Genomic DNA, 21,063 nt, shown 5'->3' with positions numbered 1-21,063 from the left:
TAAAATACAATATAATACAGTCAAATCTTTTACTATAAACTATCTCTGCTATTTAAAAAAAATGTACATTCAGTATAGTGGAGCTTAACAATATAGCTTGAAGCAAATGTATACAGAATTGGGAAATATTTTGGGTGAGAGAAAGTAAATATTTGACACTAAACATGTCATGGCTGATACATTCATGGACATTTTGGGGTAAGTAGAATACATTTGGGGTAAGTAGAAAATTACAGTTAATGGACAGTCAGTCATCAGTAATTGGAGAATAAAAACACTGAGGCATGAAGACCATTCTCCTTCTTTCTGTTTCTCTTTTGTTCTTTTAATCTCTTTAGCATTTTCTGTCATGTTCGGTCTTGCATAGAGAGCATTCCTTCAGATGATTAAATTTAGACATATACCAATGTAAAAAAATTTTTTTTTACAAAATACTTCATGTTCAAAGATCTAATTTATTGTTCTTAATAATGTCATTTACCTAACATTGCTACTTTGGACTTAATAAATAAACAATGGAACACGTTGTAAATCATAGTACCATCCATTACCTTAAAGCACTGGAAATAAATTGAATAGATAAAAAATAATAAAATTTAAAAAAAAATAATAGCATTAGTTCAGAAGAGCAGGCTGAAATTTGTTCATTCAAATGGAAATGGACATTAAAGAGAAAAATAATTAGCTTTTCATGCTGAGTTTATTTGCATGACATTTAACCCTCCAAATGTACAATCATGGACGTGTGACCACATATAATTTTAGATAATTTAGCTGTTTCTTTACTATCCAAATGAGTATAACACTCAATGAAATCCAATGTAGGAAACATACTTCTACATACCACTGCTGAAGTCCCAATCCCAAATTCTATAGCCTCGTCTCTTATATACTCTGTTAAGATGAAATCCTCTTGGTTTTGAAAGTGCAAGTCAGACAGAAGAAAGTGTAAGCTCCATTCCCTAGCTGTTGGTGCCCCCTGTGTATAAACGCTGGAAAAGCACCGACCATGAACACACTATCGCTCGCACTCATTCACGCACTAAAAAACACTCCGACAGCCTGCCACCATGAACTGAGCCGTTCAATAATTCATGTGGTCTGATTCAGGCATGGGTGAGTCTGATAGGGCAAAGCAAGGTGGCTATAATAGGATAATGCCCAGGACTGGTTTTTTTTTTCCCCTCTGTCCTATTTTTTTCCCTTAATACATCTTGGCATGTATTGATTCATTTGGCTTTAGTCACACATCAACAATCATGTAATTTGGATTGCTAAAGGACGATGCCATGTGGTGCTTTCTGCATGAAACATTTTGCTTTCTGTGCTTTCTCCACAGCCAACCAAAACTAATTGCCTACAACAGATGCCCACAGTTTGCTTCCGATCACTGTTTATACCTGTCTCATTGTTAGTCTGCGTACCCTGGTGTGTGTTTTACAAAGTATTACAAGTTATATAGTGCAGTTATGTAGTCAGTTTTAAAGTAGCATGTAAGTGCAAAACATATTAACATAAAACCAGAAACACAACAGCAAATGAAAAACACAACAGAAAAAAACACAACAGCAAATGAAAAACACAACGGCAAATCCAGAAACACAACAGCAAATAAAAAAAAACACAACAAAACAAAAAACACAACAGCATATCCAAAAACATAACTATAAATAAAAAAAAAACAAAACCAAAAAAACACAACAGCAAATAAAAAAAAACACAACAGCAAAACTAAAAACAGATCAGCAAATCCACAAACATAAAACACAAAACACGACAGCAAATCAAGATGACAACAGCAAATCCAACCACATAACAGCAAATCCAAAATCACAACAGCAAAACCAAAATCACAACAGCAAAACCAAAAACACAACAGCAAATCCAAAAACACCACAACAAAACCACAACAAAAGTGAAAACGACAGGAAAATCAGAAACACATCAACATTAACAGAACAGAAAGGGGAGGTCATTATTGAACATCACATGCTCATTGTTGATTGGCTACTGAGTGCGTCAGCCTGAGAGACCATGAGAAAAAAGAGAGCTGGAGAAAGAGAGTTTACAGTAAGAGGTCATTTGAGCCTGGATGAATCTGCTTTTTATTCATGGTTCTTTTTATCATCTCATCTGATGTTATTCGCTGTGAAATTTGCACATCATTAATATGAAGTATGTAAACATTGAAAAGCCGCCAGAAGGAAGCCAGGTTATTCAGAAGGAAAGATATTTCCTCACTGCAATATCATCAGTAACTTCACATTAAATCGGTTTTCTCTAGGCTATCTAGATAACAGCCTGAAAAGGTGCAATGCTTTTTTTCCCTTGTGATTGTCATACATCGCATCCAATCAGCAACAAGCATGTGATGTTTAGTAAGGACCTGCCCATTCTGTTTTGAGGTAATGTTGATGTGTTTGTGATTTGCTTTTGAGTTTTCTGATTTGTTGCTGTTGTTGTTGTTTTGCACTTATGGACCACCGTAGAGTTTCCCTGATCATCTGCGTTCTCCTAGTTACTACTCCCTTGTTTTTTTTCCCTTCTTGTATCCCAAGCGGTGTGTCTGGTGTTTTCAAAGAAAATACAGCAGATAAAATCAGCTTGGCAAAATGTCTCCATTCAAGTGAAAATGTACACGAAAAGGAGAAAAATAATTTGTTTTTTCATGCTGAGCAGTGTGCCTGGTGTTTTCAAAGAAAACTGTGATTCACAATATTGCCTTTCAATGGAAATGGCTAGTTTTACCATTTAAGGGTTTTGGAAATAGGCAGCATCCCAGTATAGCACAGATAGAAGAAACCTAGACACCATGTAAAGCTAAGATTGTATAGACTTTCCACTTTGTTTGTGAAGACTTTTATTAAAATACCAGCACACTGGGCAACATTTGCATGTGAGAATCATTGATAGTTCAATAGAAAGAGAACTTTTTACAAGAAAACTCAGAGAATATGTGTTTTTTTGAGGAACTTTATGTAAATTTTAAGGAAGACAAGGGAAGTAAGATTTGCTTGAGGTTTTAGCTTCTCTTAAACTCTACCTCAGTTCTTAGCTAATTATTAGATTAGTTTAAGATTAGTTTTGCAGCTGGATTTATACCTGGATTTGCACCATTGACTTAGTTTGATGCGAATATTGTGTTTATCATGAAGTAAATATGCTAGCTTGAGTGTCAGTCACATTAGCGTTAGTTCCCGGGTAGGGAACCAACCCAGCCATTGGGAATGCACTCTCAGTTGGTCCAAAGCCCAAATAAAATGGGAAGGTTGCATCAGGAAGGGCATCTGGCGTAAAACCTGTGCCAAATCAAACATGCGGACTAATGATCTGCTGTGGCGACACCTAATGGGAGCAGCTGAAAGAAGAACAACATCATGATGAATGTACTGCAGTACAGTAGATGGCTCTAAAAATTACAAACTGCTCTGTTAAACGTGTTTTTGTTAAATAGCCACAGTAAAGCCAGATCCTGAGCATTACATGCTTCTAGTGTGTAATATATGGAGTAATTCTGTTTCAAAAGTATTAAACATAATTAAAGACAGATGATAAAAATACAAATAATGATCACTAACTTTAATTTAATTGGTGTAAAGTAACACTAAGTTCTCCAGTTTTAGAACGTACCCCAGTCGTATATAACTACACACACATCAGGCTAATCAGACAATAAACTGGAATAGGATAAAAGCTTAAATTACTCGACAAGGGTTTTATATATTTTCTTATTCTATGTAACAGACACACTTAGGCTAAATATAACACTTCATTTAATGCCCGCAGTGATGCTCTTTCACACAAGCTAATAGCGCTGTGGAGAAAATGAATATAGTCTAGTGCCAAGGCTTTTTTTTTTTTTTCTTTTTTAAATCTTACAGCTAATTTGGTAATGACATCTTTGTCATCCCATTTTGGTGCTTTTAACTCTGTAGTCTTGGGGAAGTGTCTTCATATTGTTGCTGCTTTAGCAGCATTACTGCATCAATTTGCTCAATGAAGAGCTACCAGTTTGTGGCCTTCATAAGCTAATGGTTTAGGTCACTTTTTACAAGCAACAAATAAACAGCCTAGGTTTTGCTATCTCTGATTAACCCAAATGCTTCCATGCAGATGATGGCACAAGATGTCTTTGTGTGATGATGTCTGATTACTGTGTATTTGCTACTGCCTGTTTTTTCTTACAAACCATGCCGTTTACCATTTGCTTATCTTTACTTACTTGCTTACTTACTAATTATGTATTTTTGTCTGTTGTGTTTGTTTATTGCTTCTCACATACATATTCCATCCATTCATTCTTTGTACTACTTATCCTACACAGGGCCATGGGGTAATCTGGAGCCTATCCCAGGGGAGAGTTTATTCATTTTATCACAGGGCGCCAACCCATCACAGGGCACAATCTCACACATATTCACACACTACGCACAATTCAGAAATGCCAATCAGCCTAAAAGGTATGTTGAAGCACAGGGAGAACATGCAATCAGGGTGAAGATAGGATTTAAACCCCCAACCATGGAGGTGCAAGGCAACAGTGCTAACCGCTAAGCCACCATGCATGCTGTGTCCAAGATGGTTCAATACGACATTGACCTTGGACTTGATTTTGAAGATTTACACTTGCAGATGTAAAAAAAATATATGTATAAAATACAAAAATAAATTGCAATAGCAAGTTTGTAAGGCAAAAAAATTACAACTGAGTTCAGGTCCACACCTATGTATGAATTTGTTGAATAATTTGAAGCTGCAAATTTCCAGTCCAGGAGAGAATTTCATTATCAAACTCCAGGCATGTCAGTCATAATCTGTGCTTTTTTTTCTTCCAGTTAGGTATTGACAGTAGCTTAGTGATCAGATGGGACTGGAATTAGCTTTGACTTAATTGACTTAATTAATCTATATTCATTTTCTCTCTACCATTCACATTCACACCATTCATTCAGATGGATTTGTCTCAGGCGCTTGAGTTGGCGAGTTCCTGTTTCATATGTGTTTCTCATGGAGGTACATGTGACAGATATTTAATGTACTTTCACAGGCCATAAAACATAAAAATGACAGTTGGCTGCAAAACTATGTAAAAGGCTATTTCAGCAAATTTAATTTTAATGCAGTAGCACATCCCAAGCACCACATACCTGTGTTTTAAGGGCATTTTATGGAATAGGACAACAAAACCTCAAAAAAAAGAAAAAAAAAAAAACATTAACCTTTCAGAGGTTTACATCCAAGTTGCTGAGTGCAAATTCTTAAAAATGTGTGGTGATGCGAAGACGAGAAGAAGTGGTCTAATTACAACACAAAATGTTCATTATTATTTATTATTTTACATTGCTCATTATTATTTATAGGCATTGCTTTTCAAGTCATTGCTTTTCATAAGGTCAGGGATTTTTTTTTTCCAACTGATAAGTTAACAGGATTAATAAACAACATCCATTACTAGCATTTATTGCTTTTCTGTTTAATGTACCAGTTATCATGGCTATTTTATGCATGGCTTTATATTATGTCCATATTTTGCGAGGTCATAACATAAACTGTGCGCATAAAAATTGCATCTCTTTTTCAGATTTCACTTTAAATGCATGTGATAAAAAAGTAAGACATCTGAATTATGGGAGATTGTAATTGTGTTTCTTTAAAATGCTGCAGTTTTGAGCTAGAGAGTGAAAACCTTTCACACTGCACCTATGAAGTTTAGCTCAATCATTCATGCCATACATTTGTGATCTGCACACTGATTCTTTCTTTGGCTTATTACTTTGATATTCACATTGTTACTCTAGGTTATGGATTTTGAAAGGTCAAAGCTATGGGAATGTATAATAGATAGAGATGGAGAGAACTGGCTTTGATGCTGAAAGTGCAGCTGATAAAAACAACTTTGCAATTTTCTTGCATTTAAGAGCCACTATCCACCAGCCATTACAGAGCAACGTAGCGCATAACATATCCTAAGCACACATCATTACTGCCTGTTCCGCCTTCCTAATGGATGCTTACAACAGTAAACATGCCTCCAGGCCGAGTGTGCAGGAGAGTGGACAGAGTAGACAAATGGGACGTGACATTAGGCTATATACAAAATGATCTACAAGTAAGAGAAGAACGGGTGTGGGGGTGGAAAGAGAGGAAAGAGAGAATGACCGATACATATACAGATCTGCCAATCTTCATGCTATTGCGTAGGAGTGTTGCATTTTAATATCGGCATACATTAGTATGATTTATCACTCAAGAACACACCAAAATATGCCAGTTGTTTTTGTTTTTTTGCCCAGATGAGCCAATTGACATATAAATCTGGAATGACTGACAGTTGAGCAGGTGTTTTGAACTCTCCAATATTAACTGAAAATGCCTGGAAGCCCCACCCCCTTCCCCTATATCACATTAGTAATATTTTGGCCCATGCTCTCGCCTTGACTCAATTTTCCCACTTTAAAAGATGATCATATGAGGCACCCTCACTTTCTATCAAGCTAAACTGAGAATATTTTGAGTATAATATAAATATATAAATAAAATCTATCAGTGTATTCAACTTTGATAACATTAGACACATATAAGGTAAAATCAGTATATATTTATATGGACTAACTGGCAGCTTTATTAGGAACACCTGTATACCTGCTCATTCATGCAATTATCCAAGTCTCTAAAGTTTCAAAAGAATGGTGTAAAAAAAATGTCCAGTGAGCGGCAGCTGTGCAAGACAGGCCAGAGGAGAATGGCCAGACTGGATGACAGGAAGGCTAGAGTAACTCAAATAAACTCTCTTTATATCCATGGTGAGCAGAAAAGCATCTCAGAACACAAAACATGTCGAACCTTGAGGCGGATGGGTTATAACAGCAGAAGAGCACATCAGGTTCCACTCCTGTCACCGAAGAACAGGAATCTGACTAAACATTATTAGATTAGTAGATTGATTATTAGAACAGGTGATGTTTTTTCAATGTAGGTTGTGGTTACTATATATTAGGGATGTATAAATAAATGGGGAAATATATATATATAAATAAATGGGGAAAAAAAGGCCAAAAATTTTGACGAAAAAAAAAAAAACATTAAAATGACTCATAAAGAAATGTGAAATCTATTACATCACAAATAATTTTAATGGTAATGATAGCCAGTGATTAAAATACTGTAATGGTAAAAACTGTTCAAGGTTTCTACAAGGGACATTAGACAAATGATTTGTAAATTTTATTGACAATGTACGATGTTATGTTTTTTACTGTTCACTACGTAGATATTTTGACAGAACTGTAGATAAGTAAATAGCTGTGTAAGTAAACAGCAGTAAATAGATGGTTCATTTGTAACGTTTCAAAAGCAGAGTTGCATTAGAAGTTGCATTAGTAATGAACCTGTGACGAAGTACAACATAAAGCAGTGACTTGATGTGCTGAAGCTACCACAGAGATATAAGTGCTGAAGGACTGAATTTCCACTGACTGACCAGAAACAAGTGATTCATACATTACATCACATTGCATCATCTTCTAATGACTTTTGAATGTTGCAACTTTTTATTTTGGGACAGATGCACATACTCTGGGAGATCATTCAAGTTTGCAGGGTTATATCACATCACATTGATAGTCACATATTTGGTGTTTTATGTCTGTGTTAAACTCCTGTGTGTGCACAGAAATCTGCATCTAATCAAACCTGATAGGTTTGGCATTGAGAGATGGAGAGTTTATTCATTAGCACCTTTGTTTCTAGTCCTTACCGCTTTAAAAAAGCTCTTGTTTCATTAAAAGCCCATTATATCCTCCAAAATTTGTTCATTAGTGAGGCTCTAATTGCCTTTCGCATTAGTGAAAAAGAACATGATTAGAGATTCTTTATTTCTAGGATTTTTTTTTTCTAGGAAAGTAGAAACTTTCAGAGTGGAAAGCTTTCGCATGAAGGTATGATGCAATAAAATAGGCAACTTTCATTACATTTCTTCAAAATGGGGCCATAAATAAGAGACATTTCAGCTGGTTTTCACTGCGATTACAGCAAACTTTAAATTAAAGATTGCTGTGTAAAGCAATGACATCTAAGAAATCTTCTAAAAAAAAAAGAATCTTGGTTAAAAAGTAATTAGCCTTTTTTTTTCTAGACATTTAATAAATCATTCCATTATTTTTGTCTTGCAATGCCCATCCCGGTAGTTTACTAAAGGCAACGTTGTATACTTATGCCAATGCGAATAGCAGACTTGCTTTATATTGCTAATTTCAAACATTTTTAATGGCATTGTGAGTAATTTTAACAAATACTATATCCTCTGTGGTTCCTGGTAAGAGCCCTGCAATTTTTTATGCTGTTTTTTACTCTATGATTCATCCTATTAAAAGAGAGAGTTTTAATTAAGCATCACTTCTCAGTGCAACAAAAGACAAAGTTGTCCAGAGCACACAAAGGAGTGATGATTAGAGAAGATGGATGAAGAGTCCAGTGACACCCAGGTCCTGCACCAGCTGCCAGACCATCAGGCCCACCTCCAGGGTTTCACTGAGCTGCATTCGATTTGATGCTACCATATGCAACCTGTTTTTCACTTTATCTTTTGGGAGTGACATAAAATCACCACAATGAATCTAAATTAGACTATCTGTCAATTACTCTGAAATTAACTTGATCTTATTACATGAGATTTTTTCTTTTTTTGCAGGTGCCCAAATTTTTCATCCATTCAAACAGCCAGCTTACTACACCTCCTCTCTGTCTGTCTGCCTCTCTGTCTCTCTCTCTCTCTCTCTCTCTCTCTGTCTGTCTGTCTGTCTCATTAGGAAGGACAATGCTTCATTTCTCCTATCCTTCATGCTCCTATACTGTGTATCCACCCTAAAACAAAGTAACAAATGTTGCATTGTCTTCATGCTGTGCTACATTCTGAGCATCTTGATAGCAATACAGAATTAGCATTGAGCGCTTGTTACTAGAAAAGCACAACTAGGGAATAACTGGAATTAGAAGTCCTAACTCTATCTAAAAACATTAAGAAGTCAGTAACGTAGGTGTACTTTGTGTCATTCTGTGAATTTAAACTGACTGTGCAATGTTCAGCTGTCCAGCTATTTCAGGCTGCTCAGATGTAGATAAAGGCAACTGACACTGCAAATATTTGTTCTGTTTGCTGTGATCATTGACTGAGAAAAAGAAAGAAAGAAATTACATTTCAATTTAAAATCTTATTAATAATTATAACAGGTTAACTAAAGGCAGTTTTATCTGTAGGAGTATGAGCAAATGAAAGTGTTATCGAATTATTCCCTGGAATGGTAACTAATTTAACATTTTATCTATCAGTTAACTCTTATCTCTTTTATCCTTTTGGTTAATGTTTAACAAACAACAGGATTTTTTGTAGATTTAAAAAATATTTACTTGTTTATTTTTTATATGGTGCATTTGTAAGAGTAGTCTTTACTATGATATAACATTTAACAAATTAAAAGTCCATTACCATCCATTTGATTTTCTGGTAAAGGTATAACCTTCACAAATTACATGTGGTAAGACCCTGGAGAACCAGGGCATTCTGGGTTATCATCAGAGTGGCTTGAAATGGTAAAGTTCACTCAGTGTTCAAATGAAATTAGAAATGCTCTACCAATGCTCTGCTCATATTCCCTGACAATGATGTTGTAGAAGTTCTGACACCTTGAGGGTGAAGCCTAAATCATCTCACCAGCAACACCCCATCCAGTCCAGTTGTCTGCTGGGGCTGGGTTTGAGCTGTTAGAGGACAATGCTGGCCATTAAACCACACCTTTCACTGTTCTGTGAGTTGAAGTACTCTAAAGCCATAAACAGTCTGCCTCTACAGTTACTTTCTGTTTGCATAGTGTTTAAATAAGAGCTCTGTGGTTTCACCTGTGCTGGAGTGTGATTGAGATCCTGCTGGGTTCAAACATGACATGGACTAATCCCCAGCCGTCATCATAGTGTTCTATAAAGTAAATAACATCTAACCATGTATATTCTACATATAGTAGCCAAAAGTTTGTGGACCCCTGATCACAACACGTATTTGTGCTTTCTGAACATCCCATTCCAGATTTAGCCCCTCTTATAATAACCTCCACTCTTCTGGGCAGGCTTTCCACTAGATTTTGGAGCGTGGCTATGGAGACTTGTGTTCATTCAGCCACAAGAGCATTAGTGAGATCAGGCACTGATGTTGGTGAGGAGGTCTGGGATGCAGTCGGCGTTCCAGTTCATGCCAAAAGTGTTCAGTGGGGTTGAGGTCAGGGCTCTGTGCAGACCACTCGAGTTCTTCCACTCCAACCTTGGCAATCCATGTCTTCATGGACTTCGCTTTGTACATAGGGAAATGATCATGCTGGATCATGTTTGGGCCCCTTAGTTCAGTGAAGGGAAATTGTAATGCTACAGCATACAAAGACATCCTAAACAATTGTGTACTCCCAACTTTGTGGCAACAAACTTTTGGCCATATAGTGTATATTAGCAACCCAAAATGCAATGTAATTTTTTTTTGTTACTTCATTGCTTTTATACTTTATTTGGTTTGCAATAATGGGGTAGCAGAATGCACCATAGAGCCAAATATGGTTATAAAATAAGCTATAAAATATTTGGCTTATCATATAATTCCCAGAAGACTCAAGTACATTTTTAAAGAACATGTAGCTTAATAGGTGCCCAATACTTGATCGCTGCAAATTATATAAAAATTGAACAATTAAGTGCACTGTGATCGGATTTCATTTGTGTTACATCTCAAGAGGGCAGCAAAAGTAACACGAGGCTAAAATGAGCTAAAAGCAAGCAGAGCCCCAAAGCACCCAAAAATGAACAAATAAAATAAAATCTCAGTACAGTAGGCAGACCGGGCAGTATATCATAAACTTAGCACAAAAGGCCATCCAGCAGTTGGAGGTTGGACCTAGGATTCTTCCCACCTAACTACAAAAACTAAAAAATGACGAAAACTGCAAAATAACTAATAAATTAACAAAATAAATTAACATGAAATGAAACAAAACAAAGTACTGCCAGTCTACTACAAAAATATAAAAGTCGAAAAAAAATCCCTGATGCAAATGAACGTGAGTGCTTATACAGATTACCCCCAGATCCAGGTCATCTTCCAATTACAGCATTGTTTGCCTACAGCACACACCACAAGGGGGAGACAAATTGACTGGAGTCCTGTGTATGTTTAAATGCATGTTTGTTTGTTTTTTAGACAAGTTAAACACTGTTTAGAAACCATGTTCATCTCATCACACAAATGATCAGTGTACAGGTTGCATATAGCAGATTAAACGTCAAGTAAAATAACAGCACTTTTAATAATTACTATCCTTTATTATAGTATTTAACCACAATTAACCACATTTGTCTGTAAATGTCTGTATATTCTCCAAGTCTGATCCTTAAATCCGTGAAGGGTTAAATATCAGCCCATGGGTTAAATCAGGGACAGTACATTATACACATAATTTCATTTAGGGAGATTTCCTGAAACATTGGGAAATGCTGAAGCCCAAAAACACCATGTCAGTATGGGATGATCCAACCTCTGTTCCTGCTGACATTAAACAGTCCTGTCAGTCCTGTTACAGTAGACACGTTAATCTCTATGACTGGGCCATAGACACGGCTGTCTGTCAGTCATGTGAAACATGCCCTCATTGTGCAACACAACAACACACCACGCAGTCTGTATTAAAATATAAATATCCAAATCAACCTGTAATTACAACTTCATCCGAAATCACTTTTAATCTATGGTTCTAGCTTCAGAAATTTGTGCCACGCCTCCAGCCTGAGTCATAGAGTGATACCAAGAAACTGGTTCCAGGTTCAAGATGGCCGCTACCGCTGTCTTCAGCTATATAACATCATTTTGTCCATTTTAATAGGTAACACAGTGTCATACAGCATCAGCAATCACATAAGCAAATCTGTTTGGCAAACTGAAGAAGTAAACATTGTTTACAGCATGTGTGTTATGGGTTAGGCATGTTTGCACAATGCTAAACTTAGCAACAAGTAACCAAAAGCACAAAACTAATGAACCAAATTGCAGAGATTGATAATTACATCTGGCTTAAGGGACAAGTCGTTATCCTGTTTTAACTGCTTTATATAAAATATAATCTGTGAAACTTAAACATGCAAAATACCTAATATGAATGTGTTTTCTGTCCATTTTCATGACTACAGTCACATTCTGCCACATGCAAACTACCACAAATGTCCAGCATTAGTCCACTCTGGACACTCTGTTTGCTATACAGGTCACATGTCATTTTCAAACCCCAGGGATTGGAAATAACAATACAATGACATTGTTACTGTATTTAAGTCTTAAGCATACTTTACTTGAGGTTTCATATCACTTAACACTTTCAATTTTTACTTAATTCCTTTTGAAAGACAAATCTACTTCCTGTGCACTACATTTCTCTATAATCATATATTTGTAAAGTTTTAATGTGAATTTTAGCATCAGATAGCTTCCATGAGTTAATCTAAATTCCTAACTTTAACACATGTGACAAGAATGAGACCTAAAACCCAACACTGTAATCTATTTGTTGTTACATACACTTTGTATTCATCAGTGCAGTTTGTGTTGTGACAGATAGAGATTAGCATTCAGGTGATTTGTTTCATCACTTATTATTATGCTAGCTAACGTGAGAGCATAGACATATAGCTGTAGTTAGTCTTAGCTAATGAAGAATGTTTTCCAATATTCCTTGGTTCTTTGGGAAAGGGGGAACTAATTTACAATCAGTAACAATTTAAGGCAGGTGTCTTTTTCTTGTATTTTCACTTATTTTCACATATTTATACTTTTCTACAACTTGTGTGAAGAACTTGAAGTGCTTGAAGCTGTACTTCAGCTTTAACCCTGAATGTTTATTTAGATGAGTAATTGCACTTTTACTTGAGTAAAGACTTTTTTTACTTCTACTACCTCTGGTGTGTACTCGATTGGATACACTACCTTCTGCAGTGTATTCATGTCCAAAAGACTGAGATGTGAGTGTAAATCCCAGGATTTCCAAAGAGCCACTTTAGGGCCCTTAACCCTCAACTACTCAGCTTGATTGGATTCTGGTTCACCTGTAAATTGCTTTGGATAAAAGCACTTCGATCATGTTTAGCTAATCGTTCATTATCTCTACACTGCAAATGGGTTTGTTGGAGCTGTTGCTTCTCCCTGATTGTCCAATGTCCATTCAATGCCAGGTTGTGTATAGAAACTTGTGTAGGTGCAATCAGGTTCAGCCGTCTACATTCAGGTCTACATTCCTCCTCCTTCTTTACTCTTTCCTGAAGGAACCTAATCATAACTAATCCCATTATCTTAGCTTCAGTATGGCTAATCCTACCATTCCTCCAAGTATCTGTCCTCCAGCCACGTCTACAATCTCTGGGATGAGTGCCTACGCCTGAACAGCTAAGGTAAGTCTTTACACAGCTTAAAGGTAAAGTGAACTCAGTAGACCGATGATATAAAACATTAAAATCATTACTTTACTTTACTGATGACTAAATCAGTGCTTTTGTTCCTGAAACATGGTGTGCATTAAAGTGACTTATATAAGGGATGAATGTATGTTAATTCAGTATGAACATTATCGTACAATCCATTCAGTCCAATCACAATGTTGGTTTTTGTTTCACACATTAAATTGGAGTAATTATTAGATAAACTACAATAAAGCACGACCTAAATTCCACACAAATGTTTAGTGAAAATTCATAAGTGATTTTATGAATCTGGATTAGGTACACACATCTTTGCTAAAATGAATCATTTCTTTATTATTTGGCACTTTTTTCATGTTTGGATGCTGTTATTATATTTATATTTACCAGACAATGTTTGGATATTGATAAAATTTTCTTGAAAATCCAGGGAACATTTGATGAACTTGCTATTCAAGAGGTTAAAGACATGGGAACACTGTTGCAAGGCAACTGGGGAGTATGGACACCAAGTATAAACTAGATCATGTTTCAGGCTAACAATTTAGCCAGCTAGCAAAAAACTCTGAGAGACAAACTTTTAAAGTAAAACTTTAACAATCTTGATTTTTTTTTTAAATAATTGCTTTAATATAAATGTTTTAAAAAATCATATTTTTATTTCAAGTCAGTGGACTGGCATCCTATCCAGGGTGTATACTCTTGCACTCGCATTCCAGGATAGGCTCCAGATTCACCACATGAATGAATTAATATTTTATTTAAATGATAAACTGCCTGATTTGGCAGCTTCACTAAAAATTTTAATAGGCACAAATGTATCAACACTTTTACTTCCATCAATATATCCAGATTCTATGAGCATACAGATTAAAAATGCCACCAACCCTACTCTTGCCCATATCTTGGTAAAAATGTTATTGCATTTATAAAGTATTCCATATTAATAGGCTTCGATGTGAATTTTAATATTACTGTTATTTGTAATGAATATTGATACTTTGCCAAAATTCTACCACATGCAAGCCAGTAATGCTGCCAGTGCAGTGCCAGTGCAGTGCAGTATTCAGGTCGGGATTTTCCTTTATGCCTCTGCTTGGGCCAAGGCAGATTAGGATCAGATACATTTATCATTGATTAACACTGACAGCTCCCGACACACACACAGCTGTGATCGTCCTGTACCTAAGGCTATACTCATATTGCAAGGCTGAAGTGGCCCCAATTTTTTTTTTTTTTTTTTGCTTAAATATGACAGGTCTAATTGTTTCAAAATTAAAAAATAATTGTTTCAAATCAGATTTAAGCCCCTTTCATACCCACACATCCTTCAGCATAGAACATTTGTGAATGCTACAGTATTTCTGACCCTTTTGTGGTTCATTAAACTGCTAAATCATTAGCCTCAGTCATTATCTTAGTTTAAACTTGTTGGCCACGTTTCCCAGTTGCTTTGTAACAGTGTTCACACCACCTTAACTGCTTCAGTAACAAGCCCATCATGTGTTGAAAGGAGTGGGAAGTGATCTGTGATGAACATTATCTGTGAAGAATATTCGCTGCACATGTATCTAGTAATGTAACAGTGTAGTTGCTAAATGTTACTCCCTAGGCTTATGAGAATCTTTAGGATTTAGCTAATCATTGTTTTATGCTCTTTCTCTATACTTCTGCATAGAAACTAAGTGTGTCTGTATGTGTGTATTTTTATTTATAGACGTGTGTTTTGAGCTGCAGGATGTTTAGTTGGGTGGTGAAAGTTGTTCCTCAACCCCCAGAGAAGTCTGCAAAGCTAGAAGAGGAAGGCAAAGCCAATACACCCCAAACATCAGTAAGTGTGTGTGTGTGTGTGTGTGTGTGTGGACGGAAAGCATGGATTACACATTCTATTTCTGACTGTTCTTTCTGATGTGCTGATAATTGGATGTGATTATTATTATTATTATTATTATTATTATTATTATGTGCACATAGCGTAATGTTCCAGTCCTTTACTGTGCTACATTTAAGAGGAATCTGCCTAGGCAGTTTTTGCAGCGTTTCCATTTCTGAGATAGAAATCTGTACTTTTACAGTGCCTATTTACGGACTACAAAGGAACCATCCACTTAGTTTAGGGTGTAACTTCTTTTGTTTTTTGGGAGGGGGGGATTTTGGGGGGATTTTCTTTCCCAATTTTATTCCCAATTTGGTCACCTACCAATTGCCATCTACCAGCCAGCTATACCCTACCCTACCATACCCCAGCTATCAGGGAGGATAAAGGCGATCATGTGCTTTCTTGGCTAGTCAACCTCATCTTTTTTGATCTGCTTCTCATGCACATTGCAGTGTAACATACTTGGAGGAAAGCTCCATCTACCCTTTTACGCATACATGAGATGACAGGGGAGAGATTGTATGCTATCCCTTCCACCCAGAGAGCTCTGCCTATTTTGCATCCTAGACATGGCTGTGGCATTGTTTTAATTTAAACTCACAATCTCCCAACAAGAGGGAAAACTCTTTTCTTTTGTGCTACTCGCAAGTAGGTGCAATTACTATGTAAAATAAACGGGCAGTTCCTGTGTAGTAAGTATATAAGTACTGTCAAATTCAGAAAGACATTTTTTCACAAATGTAACTACCCTTAACTGTTCACAAAACTAGCCAAAACTACAGTTATTTATATTTATATGTTAGACACTATTGTGATTTATGGTAAGTGCAGAACATCAGTAGCTACATTATAGTTTCCACAATATGAAATAATAGACAGCAGGTATAAATGGGCTGTTGTAGAGCTTTAAAATCTGATAGATACTTGATTTTAGCCTCCCTAATATCTCCCTAATAATATCTAATATCACTACCAGAGGTCACTGAGTAGACTAAATACAAAGTGGGACCAATTTTTGAGTATATAAAACTGTCTGGTGTGTTCAAACATAGAAGTGCTAGATTTGCTTTATATTTGAAGAACAAATGAAGTGTGGAGTGATAAACACTTTTTGCATTAAACTTTCCCTTCAACCACTACAGAATGAAAGGGAATGGACTTATAACAGATAACAGACAGGACCACCATGGCTACTTATGATGATGTTAAAGAGTCTGTTGTTGTCTTTTTCTCAATACTGTAAGGTTTATTATCTGTAAAAACACAGTTAGTTAGGATAGCAATGGCTTCAGCTCAGGAAAGTACAGCACTGAACTGCAGTAACATTAATAGGACAAAAACAATTAGACTAAACATTATGTAAATAAATTATACATTATAAATAAAATGTACATGTAAATAAAATGCACATTATTGCAAGTTATACAACAAAGTGATGAATAGATTGATTTTTCTGACAGATTTCTGGGTGTATCTTATACTTATAGGTGACATATTGTCCAAAAAAATGTCCATAAATTTATCGTGGCTGAGAAAATAGAGACAAGAAGACAGTAAAGAAGAATGTTTTACTTTTGTCAGCTGATCAATTGAAAGCAATTGTGGTCTGTTAAATACACCAGTCACTTCGAAACTGTTTTACTAAAGGCTCTGAGCACTTGGGAACTAAAATGTCTTTACACATCGCAGCATTATTGAACAATGTAAAATGCTAAATCTTTATCCTGTGAAAAGCAGGATAAATGTACCTCAGGGTGTTGAATTGAATTGAGCCATATGGCATAAGTTGCTTTTCACTCTTTTAGGAACAAAAACCAGCAGTTAAAGAGCAGGAGGTGAAAAAAGGTGGGTGATTACACACATGGCAGCTGACCATTAATCAGTACATTATACTGTATAAATCATTATATGGTACTGAGTGAGTTTAAATGAACATATATAATCTGATCTTTTGGCAGCTGCTAGATTATTCATGTGGTCATATAAACAGTATATTATGATATCTTAGAATAGATAGAATTAAAGTAACTCAAATTTTGAGAAATGCAAGACATCTGGATTTTAGTCCAGTAATAAGGTTAGAGGAAAGCAATAGGCACCATAGACATTATTCAACACTACATTGGTGAATTGGTGACAGTGCAACATATCAACTGTACAGGTGCACACAGGCTTGTCATGCATATTTCCAGGGCCTGGGACACACCATTTAAACCAAGGAAACACACACACACACACACACACACACACATAACCCATGAAATGTAAAGGGGACTGAGACAGCTTCCCAGGTTATCCCCCATGACGGTGGGGCTGAATGCTCACATCCTGAAGTGAAAAGAAAATCTTATTACTGACTCATATAGAGCCAGAGTTTTACTATTATCATATTGCTTAACTGGATTAAAATTGTTTTCATAATGTTTGTAATAATTTGTATTTTAAGTTTTTTAACAAAGCTGATGGTGTGTTGCTTGACAGCACTATTTTTTTTTTTTTCATTTTGTTGAATAGCAGACAATCCTGCTAAGCCAAAAGAGGATGAAGTCTCGGCAGAAAACAGGTGTGTGTGTGTGCGTGTGTGTCTGTGTATGTGTGTGCACACACCACTTCTTCTGAGTGTGACTGCCCACATCCCATCCACCCTACCTCCCCAACACACTTTCTCTCTCTCTCTCTCTCTCTCTCTCTCTCTCTCTCTCTGCAGTGCTCAGGGTGGTGTATTGAGCTGGATCTCTCAGGGTTTGACCAGTGCCCTCCCCCAGCCTGCAGCTACACCTAAACCGGAGAGGGCAGACAGTGATGCCAAGGTACGTGACGAGACTGAAATCTCATGTGCTTGACATAACTTGCAATTAAATACACCTTTGCTTCTCATTTCTAATTGAGTAACCAACCTCTCTCTCTTCCCCCCCCCCCCCCCCTTTATTTCTTAGCAACAGGAGGAAAACAGCAACGGGTACGATTTACATTACTAGTTCATTACTATTTAATTCATTGTGTGTGTGTGTGTGTGTTAGGCATGGTATTTGATTATCTGTTTATTTGATTTACGTCTATCATGTGTTTGCTCCATATGTCATCATGGATTGCAGTAAAGCGAATGAAGAGTAAGTAGATCTATCTCAACACTTATACTTATTTAGCAGGTGTACATTGTGCAGAAGTCAAAGGAACAGTTAAGGGGAAAATCAAATTTAAGAAATCTAACTCTCACCTCAAATGTGCTCGGACAAAACATGTTAGGTGTGGAGCGTACGGGAGCGATAAGGCTAATATGGTTAAAACGTAATAAAGACTTATGACCACCAAATGCATTGTATAAACTGTAAGTTAAAGCCACCTTACATTTGCCTCAGATAGGAAAGTGTGGCTTTCTTTCATGAAACAGTGAAATAGTAGAAAAGTGATTGATGACAAATTGATTGTTTACAAAATGGCTGCCACTAAAGTGTTCAGCTCGGATGAAATTTTGCGTAAATTTGATTTTTCCCATAGATCATTCCTTGAAAATGCCCTTTATACAGCAGTTTATTAGATTCAATTCATTGAATTGGTACACACAACAATAAAATTCAGACAGAATTGTGCAGGACAAAGACAGCAAGTACAAGCTAAAGCAGTGTATAGAGACCTGGGTAGTTCAACAGCTGGTAGTAATATAAGAATTTTAGGTGCAGATACATTGTAGGCCAGCTGTTTAACAAGCTGTTTTTAATCTGAATCATTAGGAAAAATGAATGTTATTCATGTTTTTTGTTAGACCTACCTGACCGCTATTTCCAATTATGTGACAGGTGTTGTTTATGATTTAGCATAATGGCCAAAAGGAGTGGAATATTTGAGTAATTGTACTTCATTTCTATACTAGTGTTAGAATTATTTTGATTTTATTTCGATTATAGTTTACTTAAGTATTATTGAAATTGGATACTTGTATTCTTACTTAATAACATTTCCAAGAAAAAAACTTACTTTTTACTCCTTACTTTTGTATTTAGACCTTCAAATACTCGTTATAAATCACAAAAGTCACTTCTTCTCTCATCTAGCCAATGACTGTACACTATATATGAATCAAATGGGCTCTGTTTAGCCTCCAATCATTTCAGTTTAGCATCCAAATCAAGTTTATCAGAAAAAGACTATTAAAATTATGCCATTTCATCATCTGTGGTAACCTTCTCATGCTACACAATGTAATTAACACTATGGCTATCTGTGTGTGTCTAAACAGCGATAAGCCACAAGCCATGTTAAACTTGAGGATAAGTGCCTGTAGCCCTACCTCAGTAAAATGTTTCAATATGCTGGAGTAAGCAAAGACTCATATAAAATGGGGCATCTTATTTGCCTCTCTAGTAGTCATGAACTCCATTTAATTTGAAAAAGCATGCGGAGGTAAGTTTTGTTAATTTGCTAACATGAACTGGTATAACTATTTATATAAGTTATATAATAACTAATTTATCGTGTTTTCTTTGCTAATGCGGATTAGTTAGTCTAGGTTAGACTAGCATTGTTTCCAGTAGCTAACATAAATTGGCCAGGCAGCAAGTCAAATTCTAACTGTTGATGGATAGATATTTCACTTCTGATGAATTCATTAGCCATAGCGTAACATACAGTGACTGAATGATGTAGTTGCTGTAAACAGTTTTAGATAAAAGATACTACCTGACTTTTTATTACTTGAATATATTTAAAAATAACAGTTTTTTTTTTTTTTTACTTTCACTTGAGTACATTTAAAAGTTGCAACTTGTGTACATTTTTGGCTGGATGCTTCCACTTTCAACTGAGTAACATTTTGACACATTATCTATACATTCACTTAAGTATAATTTCACAGAACATTTCCCACCCCGATAGCCAATCAGGCAAATAATTCAGATTAAATCTCTGCTCGTCGAAGGTCCCCTAGGCCTGGTTGGTAATCCATCCCTGTGTCATGTCAATGCTGGAAACGCCCAGAACACAATGCGGCCTAAAAAACATGGCCGTCCAGGACTACAACTCCCAACTCACACACTCATTGTCACATTCACACTGACCTGATTACTGATCATGCACACCTCTCATCACAACCACACGATGTGACGTATACTCTCTGTCTTTTTGTTCCAGTTGATACCAAACCTTTATTTGTCATAGTCTATCAGGTTTTTGAGCCTGTTCTGGTTTTCACCAGGTTTTTAGAAGTATTATCATAAAGTGTAACAGCATCCAAGTTAGTAATATCTCAGTAAGCATGTTACTGTATATTAGAAGAATGTTCTCGCTAAGGGTGTTTACACACATGTTTTTAATAGATAACATGTACGTTATTGACCTATGTACACCCAACCACACTCCAGGGCAAAAACACACAGAGACAGCATGGTGTTCTGAATGCAAGTTCCAAATAAATCAAACTCACATTAAAGATATATTAACCAGAAATGCTAACACAGTGTCACCTTGTACTGAATTTCCCTTGCTCTTGAAATTTCAAGGGTTGTAGCATCTCTGGGGTAATAGCCACTTCAGCCAGACACCAAAGGAGAAAGCTGTAATTCCAAAGCATGCTAGCATTTATTGACAGTTCCAGGGCACTTACAGTCTGTTTCATTTTCAGGGAAACTGAGAGCTATGCTATTTACCTGCTTATACACAGCACAGCTGGCGAGCATACATAAGAGGAAAAAATC

General features: G+C 36.2%; 1 protein-coding gene across 1 annotated transcript in view; it reads left to right on the top strand.

Annotated features, from left to right (window-relative positions):
* The first annotated feature begins 13,299 nt into the window (after nucleotides 1–13,299).
* The window catches only part of cngb1a (cyclic nucleotide gated channel subunit beta 1a), a 43,180-nt gene continuing 35,416 nt past the window's right edge, over nucleotides 13,300–21,063 (top strand). The window contains exons 1-7 of the mRNA XM_053234678.1: nucleotides 13,300–13,467; nucleotides 15,212–15,325; nucleotides 17,179–17,218; nucleotides 17,888–17,936; nucleotides 18,081–18,183; nucleotides 18,310–18,332; nucleotides 18,469–18,483. Of these exons, the coding sequence (XP_053090653.1) occupies nucleotides 15,233–15,325; nucleotides 17,179–17,218; nucleotides 17,888–17,936; nucleotides 18,081–18,183; nucleotides 18,310–18,332; nucleotides 18,469–18,483 (323 nt within the window). The 5' untranslated portion in view covers nucleotides 13,300–13,467; nucleotides 15,212–15,232. The remainder of the gene's footprint in view (nucleotides 13,468–15,211; nucleotides 15,326–17,178; nucleotides 17,219–17,887; nucleotides 17,937–18,080; nucleotides 18,184–18,309; nucleotides 18,333–18,468; nucleotides 18,484–21,063) is intronic.

Source organism: Pangasianodon hypophthalmus, chromosome 6 (assembly GCF_027358585.1).
Source record: "Pangasianodon hypophthalmus isolate fPanHyp1 chromosome 6, fPanHyp1.pri, whole genome shotgun sequence".
Classification (NCBI taxonomy): domain Eukaryota; kingdom Metazoa; phylum Chordata; class Actinopteri; order Siluriformes; family Pangasiidae; genus Pangasianodon; species Pangasianodon hypophthalmus.
The sequence above is the reverse complement of the archived record's forward strand: the minus strand, read 5'-3'. Positions and strand labels throughout refer to the sequence as shown.